Source organism: Onychomys torridus, chromosome 8 (genome assembly GCF_903995425.1).
Source record: "Onychomys torridus chromosome 8, mOncTor1.1, whole genome shotgun sequence".
NCBI lineage: Eukaryota > Metazoa > Chordata > Mammalia > Rodentia > Cricetidae > Onychomys > Onychomys torridus.
In genome coordinates this window covers 25758152-25773213 of record NC_050450.1, presented here as the reverse complement: position 1 = coordinate 25773213, position 15062 = coordinate 25758152, and the positions used below count along the sequence as shown (strand labels likewise).

The window sequence follows — 15062 nt, the reverse complement described above, 5'->3', positions numbered from 1 at the left end:
AGAATGAATCTTCCAATAACAATTGCGACTTTGTTGTCTTCCCTTTCTTCTCTTTCTTTTTCTTTCTCCTTTCTCTTTTTTCCATGTATTTTGCTCTGTCTTTTGAATACAAACTTACTTAGAATTGTCATATGTTTGTGAAAATTGATCCTTGTATGATCATATATAATGCCCTTCTGTGACTCTGGTAATTCTCTTTACCTATTAAGGCCATTTTATGCAATATAAATATAGTCATTTTTGTTAGATTTTAATATTTGCATGATATATTTTTCTTTGCTTTCAATATACCCACACTGTCACAGTTATAATGACTTATTGGCAGCATAGATTTGGGTCACTTTTAAAATTTGCTCATCTATTTTCTATCTTGTAATTGATATATTAATACAATTTATATTTACTATAATTATCACTTTGTTAGGGCTTGAGTCGGGCACTTTTCATATTCTATTAGTTATCCCACTGTCTATGTTCTTTGTTTTCTCCTTTTTTGTGAGCTACTGTAAATTTTGATGATTCCATTTTGACTTATCTTTAGATTTTGAGTTCATCTCTGTGGATAGATTGTATAGCTGTTTTGTGTGTGTGTGTGTGTGTGTGTGTGTGTGTGTGTGTGTGTGTGTTCTCACAGTCTACTTCATCCATATCTTATTATCCAGTGAGATATGGAAAGTTTAGCTTGTTTTTGTTTGTTTGTTTGTTTGTTTTTGAGACAGGGTTTCTCTGTGTAGTTTTGGTGCCTGTCCTGGATCTCACGCTGTAGACCAGGCTGGCCTTGAACTCATAGAGATCTGCCTGGCTCTGCCTCCCGAGTGCTGGGATTAAACGTATTCGCCACCACCACCCTGTAAGGTTAGATGTTTTGACATCCCTTTACTTTACACATTTTAGAATAATTTCTTAAATATGACCTTGACACAGATTTAGAATCATATCAGAGAGTAATATATTTTTTCACCATTGAAAATAATTTTGTAACCTCAAGGGAAGTGTATGTATTTCATTTTCCACATGTTTGCTTCTTGTGTTCCCTCATCCTTTCTGATTTGTCAGATCCTCCCTTTTATGGATTCTTTTGAGTTTATAGAACAGTTTAGCCACTCTTTGAAAACTGGTCTGCTAGTGATGGGCTACCATACTTTACTTCAAGAAATTATCTTGACTTTTCCTTCTTTTAAATCAGTGTTTTAACTGGATATAGTGTGAGGAGATGAACTTCTCCTTTATGCCCTGAAATATATTGTGGTATATTCCCCAGTCACCATGGTTCCAGTGAGCATTCTACCTTCACTTAAGATTTTCCTTGCAGCTACATCTTCTTTTTCTTTTTCCTCAGTATTTGCTGGAGCCTTTTCTTTATCTTCCATTTCTCAGAAATTTTACTATGGTATGTATGATGTATCTGCATATGGGTGCATTTGAATGTATGTGGTTTGGGATCCATTCAGCTTTGAGAACATTCACCTTAATAATTTCTATCAATGTGGATAGATATATATGTTTTTCTTATGTTTTATATATATAATTGAAAAATTTTCTGGGAAATATATATATTGTTCCATTCTTTCTTCTCTTCTTCCATTTTGCTGTGGAGACCATATTTCGTGGTGTGTGTGTGTGTGTGTGTGTGTGTGTGTGTGTGTGTGCATGTGTGTGTATTTTTAATAGGAGGGATCTTCTTTGTATTTTATACTTGTTGAGAATTTCTGTTTCTCTGGTTGTTGAGTGCCCTTTTTAATTTTTTTTTGCAACAAGGTTTCTCTGTGTAGTTTTTGACCCTGTCTTGGAACTTGTAGACCAGGCTATCCTTGAACTCACAGAAATCTGCCTGTTTCTGCCTCCCGAGTGCTGGGATTAAAGATGTGCGTCACCACTGCCTGGCTGCCTGTTCTATTTTTCATCTAACACGTTCCTTCTTTTTTTGTTAATAACAAGTGATTTTGTTTTTATACCAACAGAGACTTTTTTCTATCATGTTGTGGTGTCAAGTTTCTTATTCAAACCTTCTATTTTTGCTGATTTCTTATAACACTGCTCTGTTGAGGGAAGAGAGACTCTCCCTTATTCAGGCTAAGTTACCTTCTAAACAGACAGGAGTTCTTCTAAGGTACTTGTTGTGGGTGTAGTATAGGATTGGAGGTTATAGAGCTGCACTGATTTTCTCTGGGTATTGGTGATAGAATGGTCTTGGTACTGCTTCATGCATGATATCTAGTTATGCTGCTAAGGACAGAAGGGGTCATTGTCCCTGTCAGATGGTTGAACACTTCACTTCTCACTAGACCTCTCCCTGTAATGGAGTCAGAGGCGAAGCTTCCTGTACTGTGCAAGTGGAGGACCACATTCCCTTTGAGAAATGAACTTCATTATATCCTTTGTGCCATACATATCAGATGCGTAGGAAAGGGAGATTTTCATATAAATTCTCTTGTTTTGTTGTTTTTCACATTGACAATTTTTAAATTTACAACCAGATGCAAAACTGTTCATTTACTGGTTGTGTTCACATGCTGCCTAGTTCCTGAAGACGTTAGGTTTCCATAAAATGTGTCTAATTTTGTGTCATTGTATGTAAATTTCTAACACTTATTTAGAGGGGCCACTGCTGACAAACTCAGCTTAATAATACTGAGCTGAGGAAAAAGGCGTGTTAGGGAAAGAACACTGGATGGCTAAGGCAGTATAGAGATGTCCAAACCCAATGACCCTATATTTACTAACAGATAATAAACATTTAGGCTCCCACTGTGGGCATGCTTTTATCAAATAAAATACAATAATAAAATAAAAGATTGTAAAAATACACAACACAGAACAAAATCAAGAGAGAACCTTTTGACACAATGCAAAGTGGAACAGATAAATATGGGAATTTTAAGCTATGCTACGTTGATGATATTAAAATGAATAAATCTTGCGGTGAAGCAAAACAGAAGCAAATTATGAAACTGAATGAAAACCTTCAATCTTCAAAACCACCTGTGACTCTGTAGTATTAGTGACACTGTCTTGTTTTTCTTCAACAGTCTGAAGATATTCTTTGATCAGCTAGTTTAAGCTCTGGCCTGTAGGAGAATAGTGGCTTCTGGACATTATCTACTATCTCCCCATACAGCCTTATGCAAGACTCTGACTACATACCCAAATGGAGTATTTTAGTAGTTAGAAGAATGAAGTATGCACTTTTATCAAGCCCTGTTCACATTCTAGGTGCCACACTAGGAAATTTGCTACAATACTGTTTTAATTTTAATGAATGCCCTGTGAAGTAGGTGTTGTTATTTTCCATTTTGACTAATTGAGGAGCCAAGTTATAAGGGTTAGACAGGTATTAAACAAGAATGCAGGCTAGTGCGTGGTCAGGGTTAGATTGGCATCTGCTAAACCTCAATGACTACACACTCAACTAGACTATGCATGAATTCCAAAATCATGCTGAAATTAAAGACAAAGGTTGTTTTTTTTTTTGCCTCTGGAAATTATATCAATATAATGATAATTGAATTGATTATAGCAAAACAATTTTCCATGCCAATATCAGTGTCCTTCAAAAAGGTCCTAAGGTCTTGACTAGTGACTCTCAAAGGTGTTTCTTAACTTATTGACTGAGGAACTCCAGACTCCAGGAAACTATACAGTTTATTATCGAAGCAACTAGGGCACATGAATAATTGTTCCTGGGGTTTGTAACAGGTGTGCACTCTTTTTCTTTGCCAATTGTTAAACAGAATTTTCTACACTCCAGGCAATATTTGAAAAAGTGGATGAAGGGTTTATTTAGGAGGATCCTGGAGATAAAAGGTCTCTATATGAAAAGAGAAAGTGAGAATGACTTCATTTCTGGTGTCTCTGGCCCCATGCTGTCTACACTACTGGTCACACAGTTTAGTCCTTTTGTACACAGAGATGTCCTACTTCAGTGTCTAAATAGCCAGTGAAGAGCAGGGGGCTTGAGAACTGCAGATCTCTTCCCCAAGTATTTCCTAATGTATTGAAGAGGCTGTGAGCAACAGTAGCCTGGAGAAAATTCATTACACTGGCTCTGGGCTTTATTTTCCAGTTTAATTAAAATTTGTGTTTGTCCATTCTGCCCAGGCCCTGGCCCTGTGGTCCATGCTATTTTGCATGGCAAATGAAATCAGTAAGAACCTACCATTTGGATCTTGGAGTGACCAAGTATTTTTGTTGTTATTCACTAGGCAGAAGGTTAGTGTTTTCTCAGTAATACTTGGCATACACTGCCAGGACAAGGGCCAGTTCATATGGTAGAGAAGTTCCTTCCCATCCACTACTCTATCACATGCATAATTCGTCTGCATTTTTCCCTTTCTTCAAAGGGCCTCCTGGCCCTGGGAGGGTCAGTGTAAATTCAGGTTAATGAACAGGTGGTTATGTGAGAGACACATCTCTCAATACGTTATGTTGTTGATGGGTCCCTGGGAAGGAGTGGCTAGTTGTTTTCAGATTATATCTTCTAACTCAGAGAACATGGATTGGGGATTACTGAAGACTGCCTAAAGGAATCAAGAATGGACTCAAGAGCAGGCTCCATAGGTAAAGGTCTAACACTGCAAACATGAGAACCTGAGTTTGAATCCCAAGAAGCTGTATAAACCTGGACACTGTAAACTCCTAGGGCTCAGAGAGCTAGGAGGTGGAGCCAGGAGAACACACAGCTGCTTACAGGCCACCTAGCCTGGGAGTCCATAACAGAGAAAAACAACAGAGGACCAATACCCAAGGCTGTCTCTGATCTCCAAAAGTCTACTGTATGATTGCACACACACACACACACACACACACGATAATTTACATGTCATCAACACCTGTATTATTGTTCTCCAGGCCCATTGCAGCAATCTAATGTTAGTTGAATAATCTGTTGTCACAACAAATCACTAGTATTTTCAAATGTTCTCCTGTATTTCACTTTGTCTTTTGTTCCTTCCTACATCCCCCATCATCCTCTCTTCTTCCTACTTCCTTCCTTTCTTCCTCTTTTGATATTTATTTTCTCAGTAATCCGTCTAAACCAAAACAAGCCAACAAACAAACAAACATCCAGTAATGAATTAAAACAAAGTCAGTTTGGTTTTGATGGACTTCATAACTAGATCTCCTCCTACCCAAGTGACAGGCTTATCTCTTTGTTTGTGCACATACAATCGGGAAATGAGGCTTTTTGTTATTTCTTTCCCTCATAGCTATTAAACTCTACAGTAAGAAAATAAACTGATTGTCTAGAGTTCTATATCGACTGATGGTTTAAGGACAAAGCTTTTCCCAAGGAAGTTGTGCACGCTGGCAAGTTTCCCATTTTTGTTTTCTCTTGAGTCAGAACTGAAGGAAGGCCTCACTGCTTGTAATCACAGTCTGTTATTTGTTATTTACTTGTTTTGTTACTGTTATGCTTCTAGGTGGCTAAAGCGAAAGGTGTCCAAACTCCAGCCTGCCCTTTCTGAAAGTCCTGGAGTTCTGTTTCCTCTGGAATAATGGATGTAAAGGACCGACGACATCGCTCTTTAACCAGGGGACGCTGTGGCAAGGAATGTCGCTACACCAGCTCCTCCCTGGACAGTGAAGACTGCCGTGTGCCCACGCAGAAGTCCTACAGCTCCAGTGAGACCCTGAAGGCTTATGACCACGACAGCAGAATGCACTATGGAAACCGAGTCACAGACCTCGTGCACCGGGAATCGGAGGAATTTTCCAGACAAGGTAGGTAGTAGCTCTGGCCCACCCATTAGACTTCAGCCCCAATCCTGGCCTGCTCAGTTGAATGGTGATGACTGAAGCTGATAAAGACTGATAGTAAGGCAAGTTAGCAAGCAATTATCCAACTAATGCTTGAGTAAAAACAAACCTTCGCCCTATCTAATTCCTGTGGGTGAAAAGCCCCTTTTTGTTATCCCGGACACAAGATTCCTCAACAATATGGTAGTTGCTTTCAGAGAACTGCCATGATAGGTTTCTCAAGGTGTGATTTGGAGCATGTCCTTGGCTTCATAAAAGGTATTCTTGAGACAATAGAAATCTCTGCCGGGCAGATCTGGTGATTTCCCACTCTTCCTCTTCTTTGAAGCTTACTCTAAACCTCTAAGAACGCAATTTGACTCTCCATCCACATACTGGCATTCTCAGACATACTCACTTTGAAAAAATGATGTATGTGTATTAAGAGACATCTCAGAACTTCCACGTGTGCGCGTGCGCAAGCACACACACACACACACACACACACACACACACACACACACACATACACACACACACACGGTGATGCTAAGTCTAAGTTCTGTTTATATTTCCGTGTTTCAGAGTCTAATTGGGAACATAAACATTTCAGTCCAATTGCACCCATGCAGTTCTTCCTTTGCCCTTACCAAGACTCACGACTCACTTTTACTGCAACGCCTTGGTTGATTTAAGAAGACTTCTCTCTCAGATACAGTTGGCATTCTCTTCATGTCCAGTAGCCATGCAGGATTCCACTGTCAGTTGTCTAGACATGTGAACTGAGGCTGAGCAGTGTGGAGGTCAGAGTCTAAGCCTCCCTTGCTCTGCCTGTGCTTCTGGAATGCCAGCGTGCCTGTGCCCTGGTAACATACAGGCTCAGCAAAACTAAAAGTGAATACACTAGGTGGGGTCACCCAGCAAGCGCCACAGGGCTTGGCCTTGTCCTCAGGGTTAGTGCATCATTTGTTTTGTAATACTGGTTCTGTATTTCTTTTTCTGTGTCCTCAACAACAAAGACTGGGTGGGATGAATTTAATTCATAAAGAGATAACCACACACAGAATTTACCCCTGGCTTCTTAGCTTCCTCATATTCTTATATTTTACTTTTTCATTTTATAGAAAAATGTACATATGTGCAATTAAGCAGTAGAGTGCTCAAGATTGATAAATATACAGGCCAGATGTTGTTCTGAGACTAAGTTCAGATACTCCCATCTGATCCTTGCTCCTGTTATATTTAACAAAATATTTTTTGAGAAATCAATGAACAGTTGAAATTGCTTTTCTTGTCATTGTAGACCTTTGTAGCAAACAATTTTTATTTGATCTTTAGTCTTATTTTTCCCTGCATCCTCTTCATGAAAATGACATGTACTGATCATCCAGGAGAAAGCAGAGCTGTCTGATGACTGCTCTGGATTAAATGCCTTTGATCTGTGAGTAACTTCAACATGTGGCTTATTTTATTAAGCTCACACCTGGCCCCACGTAGCGGACAGTGGGAAGTGGAAGGAAAATGGGAAGGACTCCCCATTTAATTAATGAGCAGAGAGAAATTACGAACACAGAGAAATTAGGATGCCTGCCATCGTGTCCAAGGGCATTACTAAAATAAAGTCACATCTTTGAAAGTGCAGCAGATGTGCAGTGTGGTTGAAAGCTTCCATTTCCTGTCGTGGCTTTTGTGTCATTTTTGTGTCCTGTAATTCTAGGCTGAAATAGACGCTCTTGCTCCTTAACCCCATGGAAGATATACCCTGACTTCTGGATAATGAACCAAGCTGCAGCTTCCAGGTTATTGTTGAGCTGAGGATTTGCTTGTCACCTTTTCCCTTATTAATACTTACACCACACAAAATCAAGTGTTGGGATTTTATTTTCCAGTATACTTTTTTTTTATTCTTCCCATTTCATCACAGGCCCCTCCATTGATGATCATAGTGGAAGTAGCTTGGCCATATCAAGCTCATGGCTTCGCAATTAACAATTCACACATGCCTTGTGTTGTTATTGAGTCCATATTTGTTTGCGTAATGTGTTTGCATGAATTAAAAACTGTGCAGTCCAAAAGCAGAAATGAAAAGGCATTGGGAAGTATTTGCATATGTAAGTGCAATTCCTTCTGAAGGCATCTATGAATTTATGCATGAAAATGTAGTCAGAGGCTGAGTGGATCTACTTTGCTGGGTTCTAAAATTGAACTCTGCAGGAAGTAAATAAGCGCATATTTAAGGAGGGGAGTAACTGGAGATACAATCTGGCTAGTGGCACATGCAGCTTGAGACTGAACTACTACAGAGAGGGTTAAAATAAATTTTATACTCAGTAATAACAATAATTTTTAAATGCCATGCATTTTACAGTTTATTTTCTTATTCATGAAATCAAAGTGCAGGATCATCTCCGTACTTATTAGCCTAGAGGTACATTAGCAAGGATCATAGTGGGATCAGCTCCTACAGTCTCTTTATTTAAAACCCAAGACACTGATCATAAAACAAACATGCTTCTCACATACAAGCAAGTTTGACAAACTCACTTGGTTGGCTCTACAGATGCTCCCATAGAAAAGAATTGCCATCCAATGAAAGTGATGTGGGGGTCCAAGGTCCCACCTTATCCAGCTCTGCAAGCTGGCCAGCTGAGAGATCAAACAAGACAACAGGCCATATCCCAGCAGGAGAAATGGGCCAGGCGTCCCCAGGAGAGGCGTTGGAAGCTCCTGTCAAATTGCTTGTACTCTGTTTCCAACACAGATGCCTTCTCTGCCTTCTTCTAAGATTATCTCTCCTCTAAATTAGAGACATGTAAATTACCTGTCTGGCTTCCACCATGGTGTGATGCATTCTCCTGGTGTGAAGAGAGAGAATTGCTGACCTTAGGTCTTGTGGCCACTGGAGTAATTACTAATTAGTTAATGACTAATCCTTCACTAAATAGCATTCAAGTCATTCTGGAGTTAATGCACATGACAAAAGTAAGCAGCGTCCGACACCTGGTTGCACTGAACCCCACTGACTCTCAGGAAACAGGTTCTACTTTGAATAATGGAGGTCGGCCAAGTTCCCTAGCAGTTTGCATGAGCCTGTTCTTGTGGACTGTGAAGTTTCGGGTGCAGAGCAATGTGATATGCAGCTGTTCTGCATGGCTTAGGAACTTTGCCTCAGACCTGAATTCCTTCTGATTCTGCATATCTATGTGACTACACCTCTTGTCTGCGTTCTGTGCTCCACAAGGATGAATACATTGTTTTTGTTAACGTTCAACAGCAACAAGAGGAAAAGAATTCTACCAGTCCTCGAGTACATTGTGTTAAGTACCAATCCAAGCATTTGACTTGAATAAACTCAGTACTCACAATGTTGTAAGGTGTTGCTCATTCTCCCCTGCCCCCTTCTTCTTCTTCTTCTTCTTTTTTTTAAATAGATTAGGAAACTGAGTCATGGAAAGATTAACTGAATTATCCATGGTCAGGCACGTAAGAAGTGGAGACAGTTTTCACATATAATGAGTCATTTTGACAAACTATGTTTGAGTTAACAAACAAAACCCAATGATTAAACCTCTAAAATCTGGTGGGAAAGAGGGTTGATGTTCAATTTCCAACTCTTTATGGATGAGCACTATGGAATTTTTCTTAATCATATAGGAAGTCATTACTACCTCGAGCCCCAGCCCTCATGTCTGTAGCCCTATCATGCAATTCTATTCTATAAGCACCACTCTTTTAGACTTCCTGGCATTGATCCCTCCTTTATACTAAATGAGCCATAGGAAACTTGCTAGGAAGGAAACCACACTGAGCCTTCAGCAAAGGTTCCCCACCATTCCTTGTAGTCATAACCTATTGCCCAACCTCTCAACCCAAAATGGTGGTCAAGAATGCTGTAAGTTTAGAACATGAACAATATTGGTTACCTAAGCAGAACTGGCTGCTTTCTGTGTCAAGCTATGCCCAGTGGACCAGAAGATTCACCCTGTCGTCTATTCCTCAAAAAGCCTTCCCTTCTAGTTAGTAGTTCAAGTCTCTTGAGAGGGGGGCCAAGATTGAATTCTTCTGTGTATCTCAAGCTGTTTGGGCCAAGGTTAAATAAAGAATTAGGGAAAATTGGATTTTGGAAAGTTTGCTTTTATTAGCTCAGTCAGTTCTAAAAGAGGCAATATATGTCACTAACACTTTAATGTACATTGGAAATGTGTAAATACACACATGCACATTTTAAGCTAAGTTTATATGAGTATTTTACAAACTATATTCTCACTTCTGATATCTCAAAAATAATTTGTGCAATAAATTTTGCTCTGTGTAATTTGGCATAACATAAATGTAGCTCATGTTAATGAACCAGAAATTTACGATCCACTAGCAAGCTAGAGACACTTATCTGTATTGATTTAGCTGACATTAGATAGTGAAGGTACTTTGGATACCTTGGATACATTGGAAACCTGTAAGAATTCTTGTCCACAAATCTCTCCAAATATCTCTTGTGAATATCCTAAAATCGTTGCTGTGAAGTGGAAACCCCAGCACTTTTATTTAGCTGTATGGAACAACCTTTAGGTTTTAATGAGGTTGGAGAGTTTGGTTACTATTTGTAAGACTAAAATGTAACTTAAAAAGATTGACATAAATATATTCTACTACCCCTAGGTAACACTTCTTTTCACAATGTAGGAGAGACTAACATAGCATTTCCATTTTTTGGTTGTCTTGCTGTTTTACAAGGTCCGAAGGACCCTATGAGGAAGCCTCTACGACCTTCTAGTATTACATGATTTACAATATCCTTGTTGACTAACTCATTCCTTACTTATTCCTAACTTATTCCTTCATGTAAGAGGCTTGTGGTAATAGAATAAAGAATGCAGAACCTATGCATACAATTTATGATAGACAATGTTGTGTGTAGTACTAGAGTGACCTGCATCAAACTGAAAAGATACTGCCACTTTCTTTCATTTTGGAAAGTTTCAACCAATTATTAATATTGGAATTGCTTCCTTCAGGTGTGCACTTGGATGCTACCTTTCATAAATTCAACTGGAGATATCATAACGACTGTTATCTTAATCCTCCTATGACTAGTATAAGTAGCAATCATCCATTCTCTGACATTCCTAATATTTTAGACTGCAGAAATCTTTCATTTCCCTGCATTTGACTGCCATGACATCTTTAAACCTAGAATTCCTCTTCCAGCTTATTGACAAAGTGAGTCTGACTCTCTGTAGACTATAACTTTTGCTTCCAAAGATGAACATAACTCACACATTATGTCCCGTTTTTTACAAAAGAATGAACGAAATCCTCTCACAACTGTCAATTGATTCCAATAAACTGGAAGAAAGATACTAGTCAAACAAGTTTACATATTGCAAATAAAAAGGTTGGAAAAATGGCTTGTGGTAAGGTTCTTGGACACAGTTTTATAGAGGTGTGAATTTTATGATATATAAATAAATATGTATTTCAGGAATGAGTTTAATTAAGAAAAAACTTAATCTGTATAATCCGTGATGAAAATTAACACCTTCTTACCATTTACAGTTTACGCACCTTGTCTCTTTGAGTTAATCCTTTCCGTATTTTCAGTGTTAGTATTCATTACTCTTCTAGGAATAGGTATGTATTTTCCAGTAACTTCAGTCTTTAAGACATTGGTCCAGCAGTTATCCATCGAGCAGTTAACTATTGGCAACTTCACATTCAACTTTAGATGTAATTTTTTCCACTCATTTTCCATTTCTCATTCATTGTCTGTGGAACTCTCAGTCCTTGGAGTTTCGTCCCAATGCTTTATTCTCCCTTCTTGCTAGGGCTTTCCTTAAGACAGTATTACTTATAGCACTTCAAAGGATAGTGTTTCTATTTCTCAAGATGACTTTAGTTACAAGTGGTGCTGTCCCAACTCTCATTAGCTTATGAGGAAAGATGTCTTGACTCTGGAAGACCCAGCAATACCTCTCACACTGCACTTATCTTCTCTTGCTTCTCGTTTTCTTTGTTTGGCGTCTCTCTTCAGAAATGTCTACCTGAAGATATCTGTAGAAGACCTCCCTGTCAATTGAAACACTATGGAAAAATGGACCTTTCCTTTTTAAAACAATATTTTCCAACCTTCAGCAGAACATTGCCTAGAAACCTTCAGCTACACTAGTCACTGGATATGTTGTGATAAATTTTCTGTGATGTTGGTGGGATGTTTCTGAAACTCAGACCCTCTTTGTGCTTTTAGAAGAGTAGGTTTCTATTAAAACTGAGATAATAGGATTGCTTGTGGGAAAGACACGTTCTGCTATCAGAAGTTAGAAAGAAATACTCACTGACCTCATAACAGGTGTTCCAATGTCATCAATGCTCATCACTGAGATCTCCCTGTGATTTTTTCCAAATACTACTTGCACTTTGCAAATGTCCCTGTGAATATTTATTTCTATTTAATTCACAAACTTATTTGTTTTCTCTTGAAATCCATTTGCATTGCTTTAATTGCCAAACCTTTAAGAAAGTTATCACAACCTTTTAATCATAGGTAGTCTTCCAAGATGATACCACAAGCCTTTTATTGTAAGTAGTCTTACAAGATGTTTTTCTTCTTGACTTTTTAATGTTGGTGTTCACCATGTCATTCCCATTAATTTTTCTTCATTCATCTTAAAATTTTGTCTTCCAATGGGAACCTACCAAAGTTTTAGCAACATACATCTGTTCCATAATTTTAGATGTCCCCTTTCCTAAGGCCTTCCCCTGATGTGTTTTGTACACTACACATTGCTGTAGGTTATAAATACTGCCTTTTTAGGGTATCACTTCAAATTAACCACCAGATAATAATAATAATAATAATAACAATAATAATAATAATAATAATAATAATAATAATAAACAACTGTAATTTTTTTAGAAAAAAGACAATAAATGGGTAAAAACACCATCCAACAAAGGTTGGCAGTTTTGAAGAGGCATTATATAATAGATATTTAATTAGATACACAATGAAAAGCCCTATGGAAAGGAAAACTTTGGATAATTGAGAGACATCATCCTGAAAGATGTTGCCTCCCCTAAACTGTGATATCTCTTATTTGAGCATCAAATAAGACATGGGCTATCCATGATGCAAAAGAATGGTTAGTAAAACAAACAAACAAACAAACAAACAACAAAAACATATGCAAAGGCAAGAAGTAGTAGAGTTTGGTTGTCCTAAGGATTTAAAGAAATCTGTGTTTGCCAAACGTGTGGGTGTGAAGGAGCTGGGGTGGTAGAGAGAAATAGACTTTAGTGGCATTTTAGGACATTTACGTTGGCTTCTGTTTATAGAAAATGTCACAGGGAAACAGGATTGCCAGTGGGTGTATTGGGAGATAATGTGTTTAAGCATGCAAACCTACTGGCCTGAACCAGGATCACAGGAATGGCTGGACCTGGCGTTTCATGATGCTGAGCATGTGGCAATATATCTGTTGTCCTGGGACTCAGGTTGGTGATGGCTGATTTCTCCTCCATAGGAAAATACTGCATTTGTGATGCCATTTCCTTAAAAGACTGGAAAGGTCAATGCTTGTAAATAACCTCAGAAGCAGAAGTGCATGGATTGCTTCTTCAAATTTTTCTAGAATGGCAGACATGTACCTTAGTATAGAAGGAGAATGCTGTAAGTATTTGGAATACTCTCAATTATGTTAGCTGCCTGCCTATGTCAAGAACAAGAGTATAGGCAGAATACCTCAAGTGGGTCTATGGCGTCTCTGTGTGTGTGTGTGTGTGTGTGTGTGTGTGTGTGTGTGTGTGTGTACACTTGAACACAAGTGAATAAACATTTTGTATCTGCGTGCTGGTAACTTTAATGGGAAAACTGAAGATGCTTGGAAGATTCAAGCAAGACTCTCTGGGAAGTGATGGCATGGGACAAACAGAGTAAGGAGAAAGGAAGAGCTGTGGATGTTGCTGCAGCTCCCAGTTCTTCCAGTTCCCTCTGTGCTGGTGCTAATCTCCAGGGTTTAAAACAGAAGATGAACTTGCTTGAGGGTTAAGACGGTTTGTGAGACTGTGACCCCTTGAACTCAAGGTGTTCTTACACCATGCAAGTGATGATCTCTAACAGGCACTTATCTGTACAATTTTTTGATGTCCTGGAGAGAAGCCTGAGCCGTATAGAAAGTATAGCGATGGTGGAGTTGATAGTTAATAATCTCCTGGGACTTGGTGTGATCATCTTGGCAAAATGTGCCAAAAAATAAGGAGATCCCATGAGGACTCAGAGAGTCAAAGGACAGGGGAAGAAAAGAACCTCGATGAGGCACTGGAGTAGCCTCACTATACTTTACACACCGTGCCTGGCTGTGTCTGAATTCTTATTCCAAATGTTACTTGTATTTCCTATCTCAATAATTAGAGTCAGTCTGATTTTTGTCTCCTAAGCCAGAAGTCACAAGTATAATAGACATAGGTCTTATTTGTCTCCAAAGTATGTTTTTATTTAGCCCACAGACTGAGGTAGAAAGTTGAAAGCCCGAAGACATGGCTCCCAAATAGATCACTTGCCTAAATGGTCAAAGTCCCTTAGACCACATCTAATCTGTAATGCTTCAGAGGTATAGTGTTAGAACCAGAGAGAAAGAGACAGATACAGAGAGAGAGAGAGAGAGAGAGAGAGAGAGAGAGAGAGAGAGAGAGAGAGAGAGGAATAGAGATAGAAATGATAGAGACAGATAAGGAGAAATAAGAGACAGAGAGGAAGGATTTTGAGTCAAATACTCATATCATGATCTCCTCTATTCGTTTCCTTGTAGGATACTAAAATCTCTGTCTATTCCAAACCTATTCACACAAGAGACATCAACTGTGGGCTTTCTCTTTGGTGATACTTTATGCCTTCCATATTCTTTCAGCCCTTACAAGCTGCCTTTGTGTTGTCTCAGAGTGACTTGCCTGAGGTAGACTTAGCATACTGAGACTCTCTATGAATAGGAACTAAGCAAAGCACCCTGAGCTGTCCTGCTTTTACTTGTGGATATAATGCAAGAAAGTTGTTTTTTTTTTTTTTTTTTTGGCTTGTCTCTCCTTCAAATGAGGATTATTAAAGCACAGAAAAGGACACCATTGCCTGTTTGTCTGTCTAGTTGTCTGTTCAGCCTGGCAATACCACAACCTATTGGATGAGGCCAACAGGAATGTTTTCTGCTGCAGGACATGGTGCTTACACATTGAACCTGCAGTCTCAGGTCCTTACATCTGGGTGTTGGTGACAGAATACCGTCATTCTAGGCTGATGTCACCTCTTGTGGTGGAGCATCTGTGGGGACCTCTTTTGT

General features: G+C 38.9%; 1 protein-coding gene across 10 annotated transcripts in view; it reads left to right on the top strand.

The window, feature by feature from the left end:
• Window positions 1-15062, top strand: part of Tenm2 (teneurin transmembrane protein 2) — a 1224381-nt gene that overhangs the window by 284879 nt on the left and 924440 nt on the right. For all 10 annotated transcript variants that reach the window (XM_036195999.1, XM_036196007.1, XM_036196006.1 and 7 more), the window contains exon 3: window positions 5421-5721. In XM_036195999.1, coding sequence (XP_036051892.1) covers window positions 5496-5721 — 226 coding nt within the window. In that variant the 5' untranslated portion in view covers window positions 5421-5495. The remainder of the gene's footprint in view (window positions 1-5420; window positions 5722-15062) is intronic.